The following is a 25,997-nucleotide window of genomic DNA, read 5'->3' as shown; positions in this document are numbered from 1 at the left end:
GATATAATTACATTAGATGTATGTTTCATTATAATACTTTATTCTGATTGGCTAACTGCACATCACATGTTATTCCGTAAGCAATTGCATCACTCAATAAAACTTTTCATTCATGTTAACACGTGGTCCCACAATAAAGTGCACAGGTGAATAAAATAAAAAAAAATATAAAATTCGTGTTTTCATGATCATAGCTAAAAAATGTAATTATAAGTATTGAATGCTTCTTTTTGTAACTTCATAGGGTTGTAAAAGCGTTGACCGTGCGCACATTTTTAGAATGAAGCTATTCCGCGCTTCCACGCTTCATACAAAATGTACTTCGGTCAACGCTTTTACACCCCAATGAATTTACAAAAAGAAGCATTCAATTCTTAGTATTAGATAGTGTAAATCTTGCAAATTGCATATTAATTTAGATTCACGTTTTAACTGTAAAAAAATACCAGTGAGATTACAGTTTTTTGTCAACTTAAAAAATAATTTCAACGAAACATTAATAAGGTGATTTTTAGCTTTAAACGGCATACATACATGTAAGCACCGATAAGCAAATTTAATACAATTTCTTTTTAAAAAGTAATTGTATGTGATCGCAGTCTCCCATACAGACAGAGTTATCGTCCTTTCCTCCTCAATCTCCCATACAGACAGAGTTATCGTCCTTTCCTCCTAATTCTCCCATACAGACACAGTTATCGTCCTTTCCTCCTCAATCTCAAGATTGAGGAGGAAAGGACGATAACTCTGTCGTATGAGATTGAGGAGGAAAGGACGATAACTCTCTCTGTATGAGATTGAAGAGGAAAACACGATAACTCTGTCTGTATGGGAGATTGATGTGATCGTGCGTATACATTTATATAAATGAACAAAAATCAAGAGATTGCGGGTAAGAAATGGGCTTTTTGCAATCAAGACTGTGAAACCAAATGACGTTTATTATACAAACCGAACAAGTTTCACTTTATGATTGTAATTTGAACTTGTGTTTTATTGGCTTTTCGACCAATAATATTATGTAATTTAAAGACAATGACGTGCCCATAATGCATCACAATTTTGGAATAAATCCTGAAATTTTACTGTAATGATTTATATACTGCACCTTTAATCAGGAAAAGGATTTTACGGGTTTCTTTTTACATAATCTTTTATTTATGATATGAATACTGGTACGGTAATGCAGGGGATATGCATATGAACTGTGATACCGCAACCTGAAATCATATGACGTTTGTACAGACTGAGAAATTTCCAACCCGTTGTATTGTATATTTGATTGTTATTTATTTTTGTCAATAAATTGTAGATTATACATCATAAGCTTTTTTATTTCTGATTGAAACCCTTTAAAAAATTGGAAACAGCGCTTTTCTAGATTTTCCCTTATCAGAAACGCCCAAAGCCAAACATTTGAAATCCAAGGATGTATAAGTACCGAGACCGTTGAAGAGCTATATGACAAAGATACCCAAAATAAATAGCCAAATTTATCTAAAGTCAACTTTGACTGAGGGAGTTGAAACCTTAGTTTCTTAATAATTTCAAAATTTATAAAAGGACAATTTTAGAAAAGTTTGTTAAATCATGTCAGTACCGAAGTACTTACTACTGAGCTGATGATACCCTCGGGGACTAATAGTCCACCAGCAGAGGTATCGACCCAGTGATGTAAAAAATTGGAAACAACGCGTTTAATAATTTCATGCGTCCAAAGCGCTTTTATGGAATTACCTTCATCAGCAACGCTCAAAGCCAAACATTTGAAATCGGAGGATGTATAAGTACCGAAACCGATGAAGTTTAAATTAGATTATAGTTTGTACAGTTTAAGTACTATATATACCATACATTTTGGAACACCATTCTTCGCATTCTTGATTGAGATCTGAAAAAAAATATGTTCAATCTCGCCACATTGTTGCACCTGTCCCAATTTTCAGGAGCCTTTGGCCTCTGTTAGTATTGTATGATTTTAAATGTTAGTTCATTTATATTATTTGGAGTATTACGACGTCCATTATCACTGAACTGGTATATATTGTTGTTAAGAGGCAAGCTGAAGCCTCCGGGTGCGGTATTGAAAACCCATTGGTGGCCTTCGGCTGTTTTCTGCTCTTTGGTCGGGTTGTTGTATCTTTGTAACATTCATCATTTCTATTCCCATTCTCAACTTCATTCAATTTGATGTTTCCGTGGAAAATTTACAATGCATTTTATTGAAATTTTAAGTAATCAATGTGATTTTAGGAAGTTTATGTATATTTGGAGTCAACATTTCGCTCAGTTTCAGTGTGTTGGGTTGTGTTCAATCAACAATACACTAATTTGAAACAAAATGCATTTAATACTTCAGTGATATTTATGTATATAATTCAAAATTCAGTTTTATACACGATAAAAAAAAAATGAAGACCACATTTAGCCATTCATATAAGAGTAATAGAGGGATAAAAGATACCACAGGAGGATACTCATATAGATTGAAAATAAACTGACAACGCCATGGTTAAAAAAGAAAAAAAAACAATCAGTCAAATAATAGAACACAAATCACAACATAGAAAACTAAAAATTAGTAAGATTGTTCGATGCATGTTTCGTTTAGAGCTTACTATACGGTTTGAGTTTTGTGAAATGTTGAATATCGTATAATAACCTGTGTGGTCGGTTTCATCTAAGTATGATATTTGGTCTCTTGTGAAGAATTCAAATTATACATTCAAGTTTCAAGTGGTCTTTTTTAAAGTGACAAAAAAATATAATATACAATTATAATTCAATTTAAAAATTGTTAGAATATAATCTACTGAAAGCTATGGCATACAAGCGCGGTAATCTAAGACAATACGGTACACTATGCATAAAGTATAATACGGTACACCATAGAAAGCATAATATGTCACACTATAGAGAGCATAAAACGGTACACCACAGAAATCACTATACGGTATGACATAAAAAGCATATTACGGTATAATATTAAACATATTTCTGTAAAATGCTCTGTTTTTGTTAATCATATTTTGCTGATTTTCTTGAACTTCCAAGCATGTTTCCAAATATGCGATAAGCAAACAGTAGAATGAAAGAAATAGAATATTCCTAGTGGTACGGATATATGTGTAAAAATAGTCCAGGCTTTTGCGCCATAAAACTCCAGTTGCTGCGGATTATGTCCTGCTTTTTGAATTTCAAACGTCGCAATAAACCACAAAGAAAAGTTACACAACAATAAGAATGTAACAAACTCTCTTCCTGGTTTTGATTTAACATGATTCACATTTTTTGCAGACAATCGTAATCCAAAAATCATAAATATAGTTTGCGCAGTCGCGACACATATCATCAAGATGTGAACGATAATCATTAAAACACCTTTAGTTGTGTCTTTGTAAAAGAACGCTGCGATTAAACTGAACATTGAAAACATGTACAGTCCCGTCATTGATACTAAAATTAGTGTCTCCTCAAGCATGTCTTTTGTCTTCCAAATAAAATGAAGATTACGCATGCTCACTGCCGCACCAATAATTGCCGCCATTGCAAAAGACAATATGATGATTTCTGTTGAATGTACAATAATGGCGGTATGTTTTGCGTCCGGGTCATGCTTACTGATGACGTAAAACACGATCATACTGCAAACCATGCCAACGAACACAAATATTCCTAGAAAAAGTCCTCTACTTGACCCCGAACAATCCACGCTCATTCTATGTCTCTGTCGGTTTTCTTCTTTGTCTTCCGATTCACTGATAACCAGTTTCTCTTTCACTCCTATGTTTTTCCACATGACATATAGAATTCCTAAAAATATAATAAAACATATTAAAATATTGGTTTCTCAATTTCAAATGATATAGGAAGAGTTTTTTGGCGAGTGCATCTATTGTGCAGTATCAGTAGCCTGTTAATATTGAGGTTTTTTTAGTTCGGAATCTAGCAGTCTAAACTGACTATGCCTGTCATTTTTTCGGGTTTTTCCTATAGAAAATTGATGAAAAATCTGTATAGTTAGTGGGGATGGGCACGTTCTATACACTGAGCATATAATTAAGATTGACAGTTTACCAACCGGTTTTGGCTAGAAAAGTTAACAGCACATCGAACAATCGAATTGTTTTAACTAGTGAAGGTGACTGACCTGTAGAATCCGTACTCTCGAACGGAATCGGCCGAGTTGAGACGAATGAGGTCTGCTGAAGAATTACCTCGATTTAGATACAAAAAATAATTAAATACAAACCTGCACAAATTACACTATATTCTATACAGAACGGATATAGATAATGACTGAAATTCATTAACATCCCTCCTATCATGTTACTATAGCGACAGGAAAACTCAGTAAGCGGTAGTCTGATATGCACAGATTGGTGGCTCACATCGGTTATGTTGCTGGATTCTGAAATATAAAACATAAATTAAATACATTTATATATAGAAATACCACTTATTTATACAGTGCAAGTATCGGTTATGTTACTGGATTCTGGAATAAAGTCTTAAATTAAATACAAAGAAATACTACTGTATTATACAGTGCCAGAAAGTAGCAGGAAAAAGTACTTAAAGTTTTGATTTAGATCTAGGATGTTGATTTAAGCAGATTGGCACTATTGTTCAATAGGGGAAACAATGAATTGATTATTGCTGACAATAAGTGCAAGCTTAGCAATAGTTGACATTAATTTTCAAATTTATACATGTTAAGTTCAAGGTACAGATAATAGGCTGAGTCGTAGATTTTGGTAAAAATTTGCATACAAATTTGGCTTGTTAACCTTTAGCTGGAAATCGAAAAAATAATGTATTTATCTTGTATTTTCTGAAATATTACTGAATGAAATATTTCAAAACAAGAATGTGTCCCAAGTACACGGATGCCCCATCCGCAATATCATTTTCTATGTTCATTTGACCTTGAAAATGGGGTAAATCTCTAATTACAAATAGAAAGATATCATAGGGAACATGTTTAGTAAGTTTCAAGTTGATTGAACTTCAACTTCATCAAAAACTACCTCGATCAAAATCTTTAACCTGAAGCGGGACGAACGGACGCACAGACCAGAACACATAATGCCCATAAATGGGGTATAAAAAGGCGAACGTGTTTATAGAAAGTACATTCAATTGACGAAAAGTGTCCTTAAATTGTCGTAAAATAATCAAATCTCCAATAACAAATCCATAAATTCATTATAATAAAAGGTATGTTATTCATACATAAATTGCCGTTTTAATAATGAAAAATAATTAATAGGGGTCATTGACAATATCTATGACATAGCCCATTTACTGTACATTGCCCTTAAAAGGTGCATTATTTTTATTGTGCTGTAGTTACATAGTTTGTCAGAGTATATATACAGGTATAGAGAGAAAAATTGTAAGACTGTTGGCTTATATTTTTTTACTTTAGATATCATTAAAAAAGAAAGCTTTCAATCCTATGAGTGAATTAAAAACAAGTAAAATATAATAGAAGAATGAGTTTAACTGTGCGTATTTCTGTGTGTTTTTTATTTTTTCTGAATTGACTAGAAGTATAGGGGAAGGAATGAGATATTAAAAACATGTTTAACCCCGCAACATTTTTGCGCCTGTCCCAAGTCATGAGTTTCTGGCCTTTGATAGTTTTGTTTGATTTTTATTTTTAGTTCATTTATACTATTTCGGAGGTTAGTATGACGTCCATTATCACTGAACTAGTACATTTTTTGTTTAAGGGCCAGCTAAAGCACGCCTCCGGGTTCGTGATTTTCCCGCTGTATTGAAGGTCTATAGGTGGCATTCGGCTGTTTTCTACTATTTGGTCGGGCTGTTGTCTCTTTGACACATTCCCCATTTTCATTTTCAATTTTACTATTGACAAAATTTTATAAAGAGTCATATTAGACTTCAATAATATTTTCTACAGCAAGTATTTTTTAAACTTGAAACTAAATATTTACTGTTACCGGTATAAATATATAGACAGTTTTCGATTGATCCAGCAGAGTTTTCTTTCTTGTTGTCATTTCGGAGGTCTACATTGTACGTTCATAAAACAGCCACATGTAACCTCTTTTACTGACTGCTAGACTTAGCCGGCATAGTGTGTGTAAGAGAGTAATTATATTTAATTTGTATGGTACTATCACAGGGGGAGATCCAGCCATTTATAAAGGGGGGTTCCCAACCTAGGATAAAAGGGTGTGTTCCAACTTTATGTTCCCATTCAAATACATTGCTCATTGATCGTTCAGAAAGAAGGGGATGTTTTAACCCCCGTAATCCAACTTCACTGCAATCCTATTTACATACCATTATAGTTACCTTGCTCAAGCTTTATTGTCTGCAGTCTCTGTTCTGCGATTGTTTCTGCAAACGACTGTAATGTTTCCATGACAATAGATCTAAACCAACTGCAGATGTTTGTTGCAGCCATGTGCATAAAGCCAAATCTAGCTATTGATCGTCCCTTATAAACAACCATCTGTAATATGTAAAAAGTCAAATTACAAAAGATACCGAACTCCGGGGAAAATTCAAAAAGAGAAGTCCGTAATCAAAAGTCAAAATCAAAACCTCAAACACGTCAAACGAATGAACAAAAACTGTCATATTCTGGACTTGGTACAGGCCTTTTTCTATGTAGAAAATGGTGGATTACACCTGGTTTTATAGCTAGCTAAACCTCTCAATTGTATGTAATACATTGCAATATTTTAAGAAATATAAAATAACTAATGTTTTAAAACATATTTTATGTTTTATTCCTTTTAAAATATGTCCTGTATACAATTAATTACTTTATTCGTGCAGTTAACAGACTAAGGGTATAAATACTTTAAAAAAAATCAAAATAGATAAAAATATGTATAGTTTGTAATACTTAAAAGTAGAGGACCCAAATGCTAGATTTTGTGTGTTATTCCTCTTCAACTTATTTGAAAAACGGAAGTAGGTTCCAAGGGTTTAAAAAATTGAAGAGCATATGTAGGCAAAAAAAACATGGTCTTTTGACAAGTGAACAATAAGCAGATCAAAAATTACCTCACAGAAAACCAAATATAAGCAACACGCAAAATCAAACCAAAAACACTGGCATTGAAATCTTGTGTATTGGAAAGGTAAGATGGTCTTGCTATACTAGTTGCAACCAATGTTTTTCTAATTGTAAAGAAAATATAGCACACTTATATGTCACAAACGTGAAAAAAAATCTGTGGTCGACGCATATATTCCATGTATGTGGAAACTATATATATATAGATTACACCATGTGTGTCGATTCTTTTTACCATCAACGATAAGTGACATAACTCTTAAAAGTCTTTGGTACGTTTTTGTCGAGCTTTGTCATTAATATATTTTCAGATTCTAAGTAAATCTGATTATTTGTACCTCTGTGTCACAAGCTCCCGAAATAAAGGTCAACCTTAAAGAAAATGTAGCCGAGAACCACGTCCGGGTGCTGGATTTTCTCGCTGCATCGAAGACCCATTGGTGGTCTACGGCTGTTGTTTGCTCTTTTGTCGGATTGTTGTCTCTTTGACATATTCCCCATTTCCATTCTCAATTCTATTACTCACCTTTGAGTTTCTGAAAATGAGTACAACTCACCTTTGAGTTTCTGAAAATGAGTATAATTCTGAGTTTCTGAAAATGAGTATAACTCACCTTTGAGTTTCTGAAAATGAAGAACAATTGAGAGAAGGTAAAGCATGGTTTGAGGACAGGTCTGATAATCATACTTAAAGCAGCACATGGATCATTAGAATGTGAAATCTCTAGGAGCTGTCCAATGTATAGACCCTCTAGTATCATACAACCTATTCCAAACACTGAAACAGATATAATTATTAACATTGTACAGACCCTCTAATATCATACAACCTATTCCAAACACTGAAACAGATAAAGATATTAACATTGTATAGACCCTCTAGTATCATACAACCTATTCCAAACACTGAAATAGATAAAGATATTAACATTGTATAGACCCTCTAATATCATACAACCTATTCCAAACACTGAAACAGATAAATATTAACATTGTATAGACCCTCTAATATCATACAACCTATTCCAAACACTGAAATAGATAAAGATATTAACATTGTATAGACCCTCTAATATCATACAACTTATTCCAAACACTGAAATAGAGATAAATATTAACATTGTATAGACCCTCTAATATCATACAACCTATTCCAAACACTGAAATAGATAAAGATATTAACATTGTATAGACCCTCTAATATCATACAACCTATTCCAAACACTGAAATAGAGTTAAATATTAACAATGGATAGACCCTCTAATATCATACAACCTATTCCAAACACTGAAACAGATATAAATATTAACATTGTATAGACCCTCTAATATCATACAACCTATTCCAAACACTGAAATAGAGTTAAATATTAACATTGTATAGACCCTCTAGTACCATACAACTTATTCCAAACACTGAAAAAGATATAGATATCAGGGGCGGATGCAGGAATTTTCGAAAGGGGGGGGGGGGGGTGCTAACCCAGGGCAAAGGGGGGGGAGGTGCAGGGGGTGCAAAACATATGTCCCGATACAAATGCATTGATCGGCAAAAATAAAGGGGGGGTGCGCACCCCCGGAACCCCCCCCCCCCACCCCCACCCTGGATCCGCCACTGGATATTAACACACAATGCAAGTACATGTATCACTGTTTTCTACAGCAAACACATTATAGTAGATTTGTGGACAGAACTTTTCAAATGTGAATAAAACAAAAAGATATCTAACAAAAGAATAAGCGTATATTTTGTTATTTAATTACATTACTGTCCCTGTGTAGGTGGGAAGCTTGGGCTCATGCAAACATGTTTAACCCCCCCCCCCCCCCCCCCCCCCCCCCCCCCCCCCCCCCCCCGCACACACACACAGTCTGTATATGCCTGCAAGTCAGAATTCAGTAAATGTCGTTAGTTACTGTTTTATATCATATTTGTTTTTCGGTTATTGATTTTTACACATACATGTATCAGGCCGTTAGTTTACGCGTTTGGATGTTTCACTATTTGTCGTGTCGAGGCCTTACAGCTTGCTACATATACGGGTATGGGTTTTGCTAACTGCAGAAGGTCGTGTGGTGACGTAGCTGATTTAATGTAGTCTCTATGGAAAGTTGTATAACTGGCAATCATGCCAGATCTTCTTATTTTTATAGTTATTACAAGTTTATTCACTAGCAAGGAAACTTTGATTTGTCATTAGTTCTTAATTTCTTTAACACTAAAACAATTAAGTACATTCATACATTGTTAACATTGAATAATGCCTTAGCTATGCTTACACCACCTGCTTCAGCAAATACTTGTATAACATTATAAAAAATAAAAGGTTAAAAGGTCACATGAGCATGTGACACAAAACTCGTTCGAAGTCGATTTTGATTATTTCGTTTCGTATTGTAATCTTGATTTTTAAAATATTAACTTATATTTCGTTTCATTGGTATTTTTCTACTGTAAAAAAATAATTTACCCACTGCACCAAGTCGCAGATAAAAACTTGCAGCAGTTTGTTTCATTGTATTGTTAAAAGTAATTTTTCGTCGTTTACTACGAGAGATCTGACTCCATGTATCTGGCAGGCAGTTTTCAGTATCTGGCGATGAGGGTCCAAGACGTTTTTTGCCTCGCTCGCTCAAACTTCTTTTGAGATTTCCAACAGCTACGGGAGAATCGTGCAGAAGAAACATGTATATATAGATAATGAAGCAGATACTGACTGCATACAGATATATGTAAAATACCTACAAGTAGAAAAAAAACACTTCTCGTGATTATAATTAAAAATTTATGAGTCAACGTTAGGTTCGAGATATTACACATTAAAAACTACATGTACATACATCGATTTAAATCACTTTAATACAAAAGCAGATTTAGAGGGGAGCTAGGGGCTGGGAATTATTGTTACTTATATATATAGGTAATCACTGAAGCATAACTAGAGCAGCCCTTATCTTAGGCAGTCAGTAGGCCTTCTCTTATAAAAACTTCTGGATCCGCCTCAAGAATGCATCTACATTTTGTGGAAGAATGTCCATTTGCTTGCTACGATTTGTAAGTACATAATGCATCATATACAACCATAAAACCGTTGTCTGTACTTGAAAATATCAAATTTACACTTAATTGTCTGACGAAAAAGTTAGAGAACATGTTAGAGGCTCCCACAGGTTACCCCCTCAGGTAGCAAGGTAACTTTTAAATTCGTCGAGATGTCGTTTTTAAGGGAAATGTACAGGTCGCAGGTCGTTTTTCCCAACACAGAGAACTGAGTCGGTCGGAGGTCGTTTTTTTTTCCCAATTTTACAGGTTGCAGGTCGTAGGTCGTTTGTAGAAGGCCCTCAGGTCGGAAGTCGCCTCTAAAAAGCCCAGGGGTCGAAGGTCGTTTTTGACCCTGCGAGAGACTTATGTTAGTTTAAAAAGATATAGAAAAACATAAAAACAACAAACAAACCATAAAAAAAAAAAAAAAACAACATGTGTGGTGCATATTTGTTTCAACTGCATCATGACAAATAATTCCTCTATTCTGATAAATATATGGATATTACTACATATTATCTAATTGTACAAAAATGAATGTTAGAAATTGTAGATTTTATTAAGATAAAACGAATTTTGTCTGTGTCATATTTCCGTAAATCAAAGTTTACAATTTTAGTTAACGTCCAGTAGCAAATATTTCATGCAAATTCAGGTTCGTAAATTGTTTCAATTCAATTGAAAGATCATCAAAGTACATATTTGATTATACAAAAACCGGAATTGAACTAATTTCATCAAAATTGTCGCTTATACTATTTCAATTATTGTACAGTATTTTACCTCAAAGGTGATATGTCTGACATAAGAATGAACAAATGTTTCTGCAATAGGAACGACAGAGCCAATCACAACAAGCAGAATACCATACAAACCACTTAGGATCAAAACAAAACTGTCTCTGAAAACATATGAAATATTTTTTATATTATTTGACTAAATATGGTTATTTTGTCGGTGACTTTTGAATATAAACCAGAGCGCATTTGATTGTAAGACAATTAAAATATAGCTATAAACAAGAATGTGTCCCAAGTACACGGATGCCCCATCCGCACTATCATTTTCTATGTGCAGTGGACCGTAAAATTGAGATCAAAACTCTAGTATGGCATCAAAATTAGTAAGATCATATCATAGGGAATTTGTGTACTAGGTTAAAAGTTGATTGGACTTCAACTTCATCAAAAACTACCTCGACCAAAAACTTTAACCCGAGGCGGGATGAACAAATGAAGGAATGGATGCACAAACCAGAAAACATAATGACCATAAATGGGGCACACAAAAAATAAAATGTTCAGGTGTAAGCTCAGAAATCAGATTATTGCAAACTCCCTCCTCTGCTCGGAGAGATTTTTAGATTTTTCTTATATTATAAATCATCCGCGGTTTTGATAAATGTAAAACTTCATCCTATTTTGCATAGGATACGACTGAGATGAAGAAGCTGTCCTGACGAAAACAAAGAAATGAGTTACTGCATGATAAACTGACAGAATGACTGATGGAAGGTCAAATAAAAACACTGTAACCCCCCTGAACGAAGATTTTCCCGCTTCATACAACTTGTTCACCGGACTACATTTTAACACTCAAACAATATTACCACAAGTAGTATTCATTTATTTAATTTATTAACCAACTAAGTACATTATTGCCAAAAATGACGGTTTATAAAGAATTACATATTTTCTGTAATGCCCCTGTTTTTTCTGTAATGGCCCTGTTTTTCTGTAATGGCCTTGTATTGATGTCCAGTTTGTCTGTATTAAGCTCAGTTAGGGTTTTTAATAAAGTTGATAAAATTAAGTTGTAAAGAGTATAATACCTTTTTGTATTCTATATAATTTAGTAACCAGCAACAAACATTAAAGAACCATATTTAAATGGATTACTGTTCATTCTGTTTTTCAACACATAACTTCTTTAAACTTAATATCTTGGATATTTGGTATATTTAAAGCTTTATCGTGGTGAAGTACAACATTTTTTTTCTTCAAATTAAACTGTCATTAAAAGATTAAGAGAGTACATCAAGTTGTCAGCAACACATACACTTTTGTTCAGTTTGTTAATAAATGTATTAAGAAATGGGTGTTTTTGTAATGGCCCTGTTATATGTCCTTGGTCAGTAATAATGGCCTCGGATGTCTGTAATGGCTCTCGACGTTGCCTTGGGCCATTACAGACTTCCTCGACCATCACTACAGACCTTGGACAAATAAGAGGGCAATAATAAAAACACTATAAATATACAATAAGCATATATGATATACTTACAACAAGCTAGACTGATTTTTCTGTTGTTTTTGTTCAGATGACAGAAAGATATCTTCCGATCTTACAGAGGCGCTTTCAAATATGTCGTCATTCATATCGCTGTCAGATTCTGAAAATAAAATATTTTCACAGACTTTTCACGAAACCTTTAAAACTTGATGTAGTTACATATAAATAGAGATCACTAGTACTATCGTTGAGTCTAGTAACGATTTTGCACTGGTCTAGCTGCATGTACTTGAGTTTAGGACTTTCCTTGGCAAATTGTTAACAAATAGACCATTTTAAAATGTGTTTTTTATTTTACTTTTATCCTTAACAGTTAAAATGCGAAATTATTGCTAATTGTTAATTGAATATTGAATTATTGATAAATTATTTCTTGATTTGCCTTCTTCAGGAACGTTAAAAACTTAATATTTGAAAGTCAAGGATGTATAAGAATTACGAGCCGAAATAGCCAAAACGAGGCTAAACCATAAGTACAACATTGTGGTAACTACTAGACTAGTATACCTCATCTATATTTTTTTTTCGTTGGTAGCTGTCTCGTTTTCGATCGTTGACCTATTCCCTTTAATATTCTTTTATCTGATTATGAATTTCAACTGCGTATTTATAATGCTTGTAAAATTAATACAACTAAAAATAAAACATAAATTATGTCACTATATCTGGTTGTATGTCAACAGTTACTGAAAATTTATTATGATTATTAGTACAGTATATATTAACCGTGGATTAGACTTACGTATTGTAAATTAATTATAATTTAAGACTTCTGCTTAACAATGTAATACTTCGACTTCTATTAGACATTATACAATTAGGAGATGAGTCATGATGCCTATGAACTGACTATTTAAGATAATGTAGACAACTAACGAACACTTCAGACACGGACATAGCCAACGAGTTAAAAATTATACACACCACAGGAAGGGACCGAAAATACACCACCGTCCAAAAACTAACAGTAGGAAACCAAAAATCTTTCTATAGTAAATGTTTGTCTAGAAATTCCCTTCTGCAACTGAAATATCTAAACCTCCAAAGAAAAAAATATTTGATGATGTTGTATATAATTCAGTCTGCTTTAAGGCTTCAATGTTGGTCAATGTATCCATTAGAATCTTTTTATTCTCTATATCTAAACTCGCATCTGACACATGCACAAACAAGCTGGTTTAGAAGAAAATGTCTATATTTAGACTTCAGTTACCTTTCTCTCAATAAAATTTTATAAACAACAAGACAACTCTGCCCTTGTACTATTGTTGCATACATATAGTAATTGAACTAGAATTAATAAACCGGCAAAGAGAATATGGAACACGAACTGCCTCTGATATACTTTTATAAAAAAAATTATCAAATATACCAAAAGTTTCCGCTTTCTGAGAGCCGTTTTGTATTATTTAAAAAAGAAAAACAATAGAAAGCAGCACATATTCAAACAAATGAAACGGAACATTTATGAAACAACGCGATTATATATAACAAAAAACAAAGCACGTGCATTGTAAAATAACCACTAGAAACATATTATGGGATTGACCATTCTGGTTAAAATCAAACCTCTCAGGGCTCCGTTTTCTGGAATGTTGCGTGAGAGTTAGCTGTCCTATGTGTTTTGTCTATGTTGTTATTTTGTCAAGAATAAGCTGTCCGAGTTGTTCATTAGCATGATGGGTTTTCGAAATAAAAATCTGCAATAGTTATCACAATATAAAACATATCCAGTATCAGAACATTCTTTTTTTAAAATTTAAGAAAGACATCAGAAAACGGGAGCGCTGAGAGGTTAGATTTTGATCCGACTGGGGATTGACCAGCTACAGTGGAGTATTATGCAAGCAATACATTTATTACCATCTAGCTAGTTACGGTACAGTATTACATAATCTAGAATGCCAAGAACTAAAACATAGTCAAGACTACTAGCCTATATTTATATTACAATAACAGTTTTGTTTGATCATGTCTGATCATGCATATTTACCTGAGCCTTTTGAAACGAATCTTTGCACTAAAATTAGCAACTATCCACTTTTCACATATTAGTTTCACATTGAGTTTGGATTATCTTACAGAAAATTATAATAATGTTATTCCCATTATTAAACCAATACTTCTTTTTCTTGTTTTTGTAATTTACGAAAGGTCACCTACAAAAGAAACCCACCAACATACAACCAACAAAACAAATTCAAAATGCCAAGTCATTGAAAATGTCTTGTCTTGTCTATGAAGGAGTATCAAGGAGCTACCATTTGATTTTTATAGGGGATGGGTTGCCGTAGCTAGGATACGAAATGTTGTCCTGCCTTTTTATCAGTTTATTCTGACTTTATGTGCCAATAAAACCACCATCGATGAAGTACCTGATTGGCGATAGACACACAAACAAGTGAACAAATTCCGCATTTTTAGGAGGCGGAGGTTGCATCTTTTCTTTAAAAAATCTTAATAAGCAATCAATTACATAGTATATCCTCACTCTGCTCGAGTCAAAATATACAACCATTTTTAAAATAAGTACTCCCTTTTTTACTTTTAGTTTTTACTGAAATTATTATAATTTACCTCGACCTCGTGAGTAATTCAATGATGCTATACTTCCAGATCCGTCCTGTTTTTTCTTTGGTGATTTTAAACAAGGCTTGATTGCACCCTTTATAAATGACAGATGTCTCACTCTCATGAGATCGGGATGTTCCAGTGGTGTTTTATCGGAAGCTAAAGCAAATACAAAAAAACTTTGATTAATATGAATACTGGAGACTAATCTCCATACTACACTGTAGGTATATATATATACATATGATGACGATATTATCTTGCAATCAGTTTAATTGAGTTCTGGAGGTGGCTTGTCAGTAACTGCTAGATGGTCTTAGTTTGTTAATTTAGTATGTGTTATTGTCATTTTGCTTAGTTTATTTTGTTACCTATGTCTAGTCTGACATCGGACTCGGACTTCATTTAAACTGAGTTTTACAGTGCGTATTGCTGTGTATTTCTTGATATTATTTCTTGGCTATAGGTATAGTGGGTTGGGTTGAGATCTCACAAAACATGTTTAAATCGCCGCATATTTGCGCCTGTCCCAAGTCAGAAGCGTCTGGCATTATTAGTCTTGTATGTTTTTCTTCAATTTTCGTTCATTTATATGTTTTGGAGTTTAGTATGACGTCTATTTTCACTGAACTACTGAAGATTACAGAATCCCCCCATCCCCCGAAAAAAGTAGAAATGTAGAGATGTTACTACCCATATTTTAATATAAAAGCCCAAATTTTAATATGTCTTTGAATAAATTAAGTGTGTTCGGTATATTTTTAAGTGACAGCAATTCAACGATTTAAGAAAACAAAATTGAGTGTTCGCTGACGTCAAATTTCACTCATTACAACAAATTTCCCGCCGAGATCAATTTACAATGGACTTACATTGTAATTAATTAAGTTCTACAAAGTTGGGCGACAGGAATGAAGAGCGGGTGATTTGAATGCCACTGGTGAAAGGGGGTTGACAAAATAAACGGACATATGACCTAGAAACAGACTTTAAATACAAAAATTACGCTTTATAAATATGGTGTGTCCGAAACACTGTTCTGTGTTTATCTGCCTAGAAACATTCATTCCCAAAAGTTCTTTAGTGCAAGAATTTATAAATACACGAATAGCCGAAGAGCTATATCCGACCAAAAAGGGGGGACACAACACCATTGCTAAATCATTTATAAATGTGATATAATCTTCCTTTCCTGAAGGAGCTGGAACCTTAGTTTCTAAAAATATATACGTGAATCAACTGCTGATTTAAAAAAATATGTTATAAGTCAAATCAGTTCCGAAGCGTAGACTTCTAAGCTGATAATACCACCAGAGCTTAACAGACCAATAACAGCGGTATCGGACAATCTTGCAACTACTAGAAAAATGAAAATAACAATCTGACAAAACACATTTGAAAATAAAATGAGTTTAAAATGAAAACTAAGATAAAATAAAAAAAAAAATAAAAAAAATAGCATAAAATGTTTATTGAGAAATATTGCATTGAAGGACGAATGGAACCGAACTAAGATATTTTCCGCTTTACAGATAATACATGCAATTATAATGATTTATAAAAGAGAGTTGACAGATACCAAATTGACAATAAACTTAACGACTCAATAAAAGGGAAAAGGGGAAAAAAGACAAACAGTCAACAACAGTAAAAAAAATAGAAACTGAAGACTTACCGAGGAACCAGAGATCACTTCCGATTCTCCGGAAAGATACACACATTGTGCTCTAGTATTGAATTATAATGAAGTTGCAACTGGGACTATTATACTAGTATACAGTCCAAGGTTGCAACTAGCCCGCGTGAAAAAATACGTATTCATTGCAAGGTTTTTCGTAGTATTAATTTAACTCAATTTGTTTAGACTTTTCCCTAACGTTTGGTATCATGTTTACTGATGAATATGAAAAAGAAGATGTGGAATGATTGCCAATAAGACAACTCTTCACCAGAGGACAGAGACCATATGACACCGAAATCGACAAACACCGAATTACAGGCTACTAATATGGGACAGACACATACATATATGTTACGGGGTTCAACATATTAGCGAGATTCAAACCCTTCCCTTACCTGGGACAGTTGTGTAACAGAACACCATAAGAACGAACTGTTAAAATCAGTTGAAATACTTAACTCATCGAATAGATACAAATAGAAATACACCTAACAAAACCACAGACTGGACGTGGCTGGGTACATGTATATCCAACAACAACAACATAAAGACACTTAGCACATATCTGAGAGCACTCGCAGTTACTGACAGCTATTTCAAAGCCAATAACAACTAATAAAATAATTCATGCATTTAATTCGTTTACATCCTCGTCCCTTTGGTCTCAGGTGGATATATCTCCCATTGGTAATCATACCATGCCTTCCTATTTATATATACCCATCTTATCATTTAGCAAAATTTCAATATCTTACCGTTTCCATCCGAAAGACAGGTCGCACTACTGCATCGACGAAGTCCTTGTCGAGTGGGCGGTAGCGTCTGGTCAGCCTCTACCTCCGACGACATGTCATCCTGCAAGGAAAACATCCAGTACACTTATAACATGAGAGGAGAAATGAAAAGAATAGTCCAAATACCAATGACCCAAAGAATATGACAAAACACACTTAGTTGAAAAATACCTTGAACAAAAATGCTTGTACGAAATACTTACTGTTTTTCTTGGGTTTTTTTTTCAAACTTTTAAACGGCGCAAATATCAAGATACACAAATTATATATGAAATTTAAATTCAAAACAAAATTTGTTCGCTAAATTTAAACTTAACAGTTTACAAAAATTCAAGTTTTATTAAAAAAAGAAGAAGAAATTAAACGTTAAATCCTGTAATGCAGGTTAGTTTTTTTAAAATACTCATCAAACTATTTTTTATTGCAAACCTGCTGGGATTACTTCATTATATGGAGATATTTATCATCAGCTTAAACGCTTGATTTATGCAATTGCACTATTTTGCATATTTGTCAAAAGATAAGTTATAGGATGTGCAGTTAGACTTGTAAAACTACTTATGAAACATCTCTGTATTGCAAACCTGCTGGGATTATTCAATTACATGAAGACGTATTCTCCTATTTTTTTCACGGTTAATTTAACCTGTAGGTATTTTTCTTACTTTCACTAAATAATTCTTTTTGTATGTTAATTTACCAAGTTTGTTTTTTAAGCGAGGTCATGAGTGTCAATTCGCTTAAGGTTGTAAACATAATCATTAATTTTACTGTAACACACAAACATCAAGAAAAATCTAGTTTTAAGGTGTTATAAGTTACAACCTTACTAATAGTGTTTTTTTGGCCTCATACCACAAAGAATGAGCGTGGTTGAACTTTTACATTAACCAAACTGACCTTCAGGTAGTTTTATATTTATACAATGTAAGTAAGAAAGTATGAAGTAAATAATTATTCATTATCATAGCGAAATGTGTATCATTGCATACATTGTACATTGCATGAAATTATTAAACGTGTTGTTTTCAATATTTTATACAATTTTAAGTATATACCTAGGCCCGACACATTAGACCTATATGTCATTTTAGTATTTTTTTCTTCTATTACCTATTCCGACTCGGACTTCTTTTTAACATACAGTGGAGATCACTTCTAACCTCTCATCAAATCTGTCAGGAGAACTGTTCTAGGACAGTATGTAGAACTGGCATCCTGACACCTTTTAGACAGTTCCAGCTAGAACAGTTAAAACCTAGAACTGATTTATAGACAGTTCTGCCCTAGAACAGATTTTAGCAATTCTGCCTAGAACTAGAACTGTTCTACGGCTAGAACAGTTCTACGACTAGTACAGTTTTACGATTAGAATTGATTTGGTCAGTTCTACGGCTAGAATTGAGTTTTAAGAACTCTTTGTCTTGAATATAAATAAGTCATAAGAATATAATTTATATTATATGCAGGCAGTGGCGTCATTTAGAACTGTTCTACAATCCTGACAGTTCTACTGGCAGTTCTACGATTAGAACTGATTTAATCAGTTCTGCTGACAGTTCTACAGTTAGAACTGATTTGGTCAGTTCTGCTAACAGTTCTACGACTAGAATTGATTTGGACAGTTCTTCGTAGAACAGTTTTATACAGTTCTACCCTAGAACTGATCCCTAGAGTGTTAACTAGAACTGATTTGGTCAGTTCTACCTAGAACTGATTCTAACAGCTCTACTTAAAAATGTTCTAGGGAAGAACTGTTCTAGGCATAACTGTTCTAGGACAGTTTAGAACAGTTATACGACAGATTATTCTGACAGTTCTAATGCAAGGTTAGAAGTGATCTCCACTGAAGTTTAAGTATGTGTATCTTTGTGCGTGTGTTTTTCTACATTAGCTAAAGGTGTAGGTGGAGGTTTGAGATATCAAAAATTCATTTAACCCGCCCGCATTTTTGCGCCTGTCACAAGTCAGGAGCATAAATTATATCCTTTGTTAGTATTTTATTTTTTTGTTTTGAGATAAGCATGATAAGTTCATTTAGATGGAGTTTAGTGTGACGTCCATATTTCACTGAAGTAGTATTATATTTATACACAAACAAACAAAAAATACATGTGAAAACTATGGAACGCCACGACTGCCTTATATTAATAATCAGCATTATACGCAGTGTTCACAGCATTATATGAAGTGATCACAGCATTATATGTAGTGCTCACAACATTATATGAAGTGATCACAGCATTATATGCAGTGCTCACAGCATTATATGCAGTGTTCACAGCATTATATGCAGTGTTCACAACATTATATGAAGTGCTCACAACATTATATTAAGTGCTCACAACATTATATTAAGTGCTCACAACATTATATTAAGTGCTCACAACATTATATTAAGTGTTCACAACATTATACGTTTTTTGTTGTATGATGAGATTGATGTATGATGAGATTTATGAATGATGAGATCATTCGGTAAACTTCGTTTTTAGCGGAAATTACCGAATCCATAATTGGTAAATTACGGTAATGCCCAGCAAACAAATTTAAAAAGGTATTACAATCATGTTATCATAAGGTAGCATACAATATTAAAACTGATTGAAATAAGTAAAGAAAAGATGAAACTGAGAGGTGAATGATTGAAGTAGTTCTGTTCGTCGTAAGAAATACGAATTGCAAAATGTAAGTTAAATAATAAAAAGTTTATTTAATGAAATATCGTAGGAAAATTTGTAAGATATATTCTCGAGTTCATTTCCTACTGAAAAAATTTAGCAAGGTGCCACTTTATAGTCCGTACTCAGTTTTAAAAAGCTTAATTACCTTTTAAAAATACGCTAGCTTATATATGTCATGATAGAGTCATTTTTGGCATCGATTTTCAGAATTTGGCATTTTTACATGAATAAGTATCTAACAGATATGGAAAATGCAGTTTAAAGCATTTCACTGTAGGTGTTAAAACATAACTTTACATCAATTATTCCATTTTTTACAAGCTTTTTAGCACGGCAAATACTAAGATTGTCTTCTAAATATGATCAGCAGTCTTATATAGAAATTTAAACTTTCATAGAAAAATTTACCCTTTCAAGACCCTGTTTAACATTTTCATTTAAAGTTATCATCTCTTATGAAAATTGAGTTTGTGGGGATGAATAAAACGTTTACTACGTTTGTTCGTCAGTTTGCACGGTACATATATATATAAAAGTGGTATGCTTGCCAATGAAACAAATTTCCACAAGAGACAAAATGACATCACAGAAATTTTAAACAGCTAAACGGCCACAGTACGACCTTCAACAATGAGGAAAGCCCATACCGGATAGTCAGCTATAGAAGGCCCCGAAATGATAAACGAAAAATATTCCTAATTTATGTACAAACAAACGATCGAAAAACTAACATGTATATAACACATTAATTAACAAACGACAACCACTGAAATAAAGGCTCCTCCTGACTTGGGACGGCCACATATATGCAAAATGTGGCGGGTTTTAACATGTTAGCGGGATGTTGGTATCCTCCCTCTAACCTGGGACAGTGGCGTAACAGAACAACATAAGAACGAACTATGAAAATCAGTTGTAAAAGGCTTGTTAGTTTTCTCGTTTGAATTGTTTTACATGGTCGTATCGGGGCCTTTTATAGCTGACTATGCGGTATGGGCTTTGCTCATTGTTGAAGGCCGTACGGTGACCTATAGTTGTTAATATTTGTGTCATTTTGGTATTTTGTGGATAGTTGTCTCATTGGCAATCATACCACATCTTCTTTTTTTATATTAACTCATTAGATGGGTACAAATATAAATACATATGATCTAACAAGAAAATAGAGTGAACGTGCATGTGGGCGGGTACTTGTATATCCCAACAATAAAAAGACACTATAAGTACTGATCTGAGAGTATATACAACTAATATTAAAAATAACATCACTCCAGACCCTTTTGTTTTCCACATAATAAATATTGCCAATAATTAAGAAGTTCCGGGTCGAATCGATACCAATAATATATTCACCTGTTAACTATTACATTATCTGTACGTTCCGCATCTGACAGGAGTACCACGAAACGCTGTATTTAAGATTTTGCTATATACACGGGTCGTAATCACAGGGTTGAAACTACTTAATTCAATCATTGTCACATTGTTCCCGATTGTAGTACTTTAATCAGTATGACTTTCTAAGATGACAATACGAATAATAAAAATCTGGACTTAAAATAAGGCGTATAGGTACAGCATGTTAGACGTAAAACAGCGAATCAAAGATTCAATTTTATTCATAACTCATAAAGGACAAAACTGTTGATTAAAAAAATACTCCTTTCCAGAGACTTTTGTTTTCCAAACAAAATCAATAATACCAATATTAAATTGACAAGTTCCAGGTCGACGGGTTCAAACAGAAAGATGTTAAAAGCAGAGAAAACTTCATCTTATAATCGGCATGACTTTATCAGATGACAATACCAATACTAAAATAAGGCTTACGCATAGTTATATTCTTTAATTCAGTCACAGACCCGCGATATCACGGATGTGTTCTAGTAAATATATATACATATTAAGTTGTGAATATGGTGAAACTAATCCTCAAAATAAGTTTAAAATGCCCTGCATGGTGTGGAATAAACTTGGGTTAAATTGATCATACTTCTTAATTTACTTATTTCAATCCGTTTTAAATATTGTATACTGCCTTAATGATCACATATATAATAATAACTGTTTAAATTTGTTTGCTGGGCATTAATTTACCGTAATTTACCAATTATGTTTTCGGTAATTTCCGCTAAAAAACGAAGTTTACCGAATGATCTCATCATTCATAAATCTCATCATACATCAATCTCATCATACAACAAAAAACGTATAATGTTGTGAACACTTAATATAATGTTGTGAGCACTTAATATAATGTTGTGAGCACTTAATATAATGTTGTGAGCACTTCATATAATGTTGTGAACACTGCATATAATGCTGTGAGCACTGCATATAATGCTGTGATCACTTCATATAATGTTGTGAGCACTACATATAATGCTGTGATCACTTCATATAATGCTGTGAACACTGCGTATAATGCTGATTATTAACATAAGGCAGTCGTGGCGTTCCATAGAAAACAACATATGCACATATTTTGAATCGTCTTCGGGGAAGAAATTCATGTTAAAAGATGTTGAAACAAATCCAAAAAAGTGTTTAAGTGTTGTTTATAAAACGTAAACATTAAGTGGGACATTTTTATTTCGAATAACGTGTTTGAAATAAAGAATCACATAAATATGCTACATGACTTTACATGACTTTACATTTTAACCGTTTCTAATCTCAATTCAGAACATGCATGTGAAGTTAGACAGTGGATGTTAAGCAACTGACAATCAATCAAGCTTCGTTTGAGCGTTTTGCTGTATAGTTTTTATCAGTTCACTTGGCACTTTCAAGCATCACTTAGGGTACCATTGTGTGATATGCGTATAAACCTAATCAAAAAGTTGCCATCATCTTCTATAAAACGAATTTTATATAATAACAAATATAATTTATAGAAATTATTTACAATGTCTTGGTGATCTTGGACGTATACAATAACATATTTTTTCTGCACCAGATGCACATTTCAACAATCAATGTCTCTTCAGTGATGCTCGAGGCCAGAATATTTGAAATTCCAAAGCTATAAACCAAAAAGGACAAAAGAAGTATAGCCCAAGCCAGACAAGGAACCGGAGCTTTGCATGAGGGAGATATATTCCCTATTTTTAATAAATTTTCCCAAATTTTGCAACAGCAAATTTTAACTACACAAAATCCGTATTTGCATGGCAGTATCGAAGTACTGGCTACATGACCGATGATACTCTCGGGGACTATCATTCTACCAAACAGCGGCATCGACCTATTGGTAGTTATAACACAAAGGGTACCAATCTTTCTGCACCAGGAGAGCATTTCGACTAGCAATTATGGCTCTTTAGGTCGCATTTGGTTCTAATAGGGAGATACCATGAACCCACAAGAGTAATACTTTCATTCTGATTAGGCATTTATTAACAATAGTCACTTCTGAAACAAGAAGTACGTGACAATTCCATTTGAACTTAAATTCATCATGTCTGGGTTTTGTTTCTTCGACTAAGTCATACATTTGGAAGTAAAATATGTCAGGCTTTTGAAAGTCTGGTGTTGGCCTAATGTAGAACGTAATTATTTACTTTTATAACATCTACAAATTTTTTTCAACACCTAGCTAATTCAACAGTGATATTTTATTTTAATAAAACTAACACCAGGATTGCAAGCTTCTAGACTGGTTCTCCAACATAGAATTATTAACCAAGTTTGGTAAAGACACGTATGATGCAATTCTAAATTTTCCAAGGGAACTAGGATTACGTCCAGTAGACGGAAACACACTTCTTAAGCCTACAGAGAGCTATATCAGTTGTGTCCGCAACCATATCAAGGATTTACAGAGCTCGAAAGTGTTGCCTAAAGACATCCGAATCTTAACTACGAATATAGAATGGATAAGTTTGCCCAGATCTAGAGTCCGTGTTATTCCCATATATGAACCACATCAACTCTTATTGGTAAATGATATATTACTGATTTCTTTAATATATAAATTATTGCTACTATTACTATTTATATGTATTTTAATTTGGATTTTGAGTTTACATCGTAGAATGTGTGAAATTTTATGGATACTTACCGCTTGCGCAACTGACCTATGTAATTGTTACAGATACAGTAAGAACAATAATAGATAACCACATATTATAAATACAAATTAAATATAATTGGACTGAAATAACTGAAAAAGTCAAACTTAAACGGACACAAGGGAACTAAAAAGTATGAAATATTTAGAAAAGCATAAATAAAAAAAGTTTGGAATTGTTGGATTTTTTTGTTAATAGTAGTAGTATGGGAAATTGTCGTAGAGTTTCAATATGAAAGCGAACAATAATTATTGACAATCAACAGTTTTAGCAAACAACTTTAATTTTATAGTGATGTAAAAAATTAAGATATCATGGTTATAGCTTAAATATTTTTATTATACAAAAAAGAGTACAGAGTACAAAAAAAAGTTATGAAAGAAAAGTTTGAACTTGTTGATCTTATTTCTTTTTGACATATATATGTCAAATTAATTCAAATCATTTGAAAACAATAGCAACGAAAGACAATTGTATTTAACTATATATCGCTTCGTGGTGTTTAAACAAAGAAATTAGTTCAACAAAAAAGTATCGTGAGATTGATTTCTAAATCTCGTTTATACACTAATTTTAAAAATGACTACAGTAGAAAATATTCAGATATGGACTTTTTAAATTTTGTAGTCCTGTTCATTTTATTAGTATACAAATTTACTAAAGTACAAACTTACGGTAAGTCACGAACTATGCAAGAAAAGTTTCAAAATAGATATATACGATAAATCTAGATTTGCTAAAATCTATATAATAATTTAGGTATCGTTTCTCTGCGAATATGACATGTTTTTATTTACTCAATTTATCTCAGAATTATCGGTAATTTTGATAGTAATGTGTAACAGTATGTACACACTGTGGTATGTCAATAGTTATATAATTATTTATAATTATTTTGCCAATTCGACACGAACGTGTATCCGTAAAACATTTTCCATAGGTACTTGGAGACAGGAAAATTATTTTTAACCCTCCCCCTTTTCCGAAATCTGTTCCTTTTTGTTTTATTTATTAATGCAATTATTTTTCGCGTTTTTCAGGATTATATAAACATAAATATACTACAAATAATTTGTATTTGCTTTTTTTTTTCTATCAATTCCATGGGTACTATACACAGCTTTCGCTGATGTATTTATTATACATTGTAGTTTAACTTGATAGTGATAGAAAGAAAAAAAGATAGTCAAAGTTATTTCTAGCATATTTATGTTCATATGATACAAAACAACGCAAAAATAATTGAATTTGATAGAAGAAAAACGGATTTTGGAAAAAAGGGGGGATGCGCTTAAAGAATAATGGTCCTGTCCCAAGTACGTTTGACCTTTGTACATTTCGCCCTCTTTACTAGAAAAACCTGTATGTTCATTGTCCTGCTATCTTGTATCCATTAGTTAAACATTTCAAAAACTCCCATACGAATGGGAAATGTGTTCTCTATAGACGTATTGGATCGAGTGGTCGAAAAAGAACTTAATAAATTTTTAATTTTTGAAATGCTAAGACTTTTCTACCTCAGGAATAGATTACCTTAGCTGTATTTGGCAAAACTTTAAGGAACTTTTGCTTCTCAGTGCTCTTCAACTTCGTACTTTATTTAGCCTTTTTAACCTTTTTTGATTTGAGCGTCACTAATGAGTCTTTGTAGACGAAACGCGCGTCTGGCGTATATACGAAATTTCAATCCTGGTACATGTATCTATGGTGAGTTTATTTATTAGTGCTTACCTCCTTATGGAATGACATCAAGTTGGACTAACCAATATCCTACAAGTTAAATGCTTTCTATCAGAATA

General features: G+C 33.1%; 1 protein-coding gene across 3 annotated transcripts; it reads right to left on the bottom strand.

The window, feature by feature from the left end:
- Positions 1–2,582: 2,582 nt before the first annotated feature.
- LOC143054299 (proton channel OtopLc-like) lies at positions 2,583–17,515 on the bottom strand. Of its 3 annotated transcripts, none has more exons than XM_076227258.1 (10): positions 17,403–17,515; positions 14,973–15,125; positions 14,389–14,415; positions 12,387–12,495; positions 10,887–11,004; positions 9,532–9,802; positions 7,675–7,838; positions 6,316–6,487; positions 4,253–4,411; positions 2,583–3,813 (listed from the first exon to the last, which is right to left on the bottom strand). In XM_076227258.1, exons 1-10 carry the CDS (start codon positions 17,494–17,496, stop codon positions 3,023–3,025), a joined length of 2,058 nt encoding a protein of 685 aa, XP_076083373.1. In that variant the 5' UTR covers positions 17,497–17,515; the 3' UTR covers positions 2,583–3,022. The 3 variants fall into 3 exon arrangements, with proteins under 3 accessions (XP_076083373.1, XP_076083374.1, XP_076083375.1); XM_076227259.1 differs by having other exon boundaries at positions 6,328–6,487; XM_076227260.1 differs by lacking the exon at positions 14,389–14,415.
- Between the last annotated feature and the right edge of the window lie 8,482 nt (positions 17,516–25,997).

The sequence above is a fragment of the Mytilus galloprovincialis genome, chromosome 12 (genome assembly GCF_965363235.1).
Source record: "Mytilus galloprovincialis chromosome 12, xbMytGall1.hap1.1, whole genome shotgun sequence".
NCBI classification, from domain to species: domain Eukaryota; kingdom Metazoa; phylum Mollusca; class Bivalvia; order Mytilida; family Mytilidae; genus Mytilus; species Mytilus galloprovincialis.
This window is presented reverse-complemented; position numbering and strand designations above follow the sequence as displayed.

What these genes read in the sequence shown, in the direction of transcription:
- LOC143054299 (XM_076227258.1), bottom strand. Translation starts at nt 17,496, where the DNA reads ATGTCGTCGGAGGTAGAGGCTGACCAGACGCTACCGCCCACTCGACAA. An exon ending in TCAGACATATCACCTTTGAG is followed by an intron (nt 9,803 to 10,886) that starts GTAAAATACTGT and finishes TTCTACTTGTAG; the next exon opens with GTATTTTACATATATCTGTA. An exon ending in TCTGCGACTTGGTGCAGTGG is followed by an intron (nt 7,839 to 9,531) that starts GTAAATTATTTT and finishes TATCTGTTTCAG; the next exon opens with TGTTTGGAATAGGTTGTATG.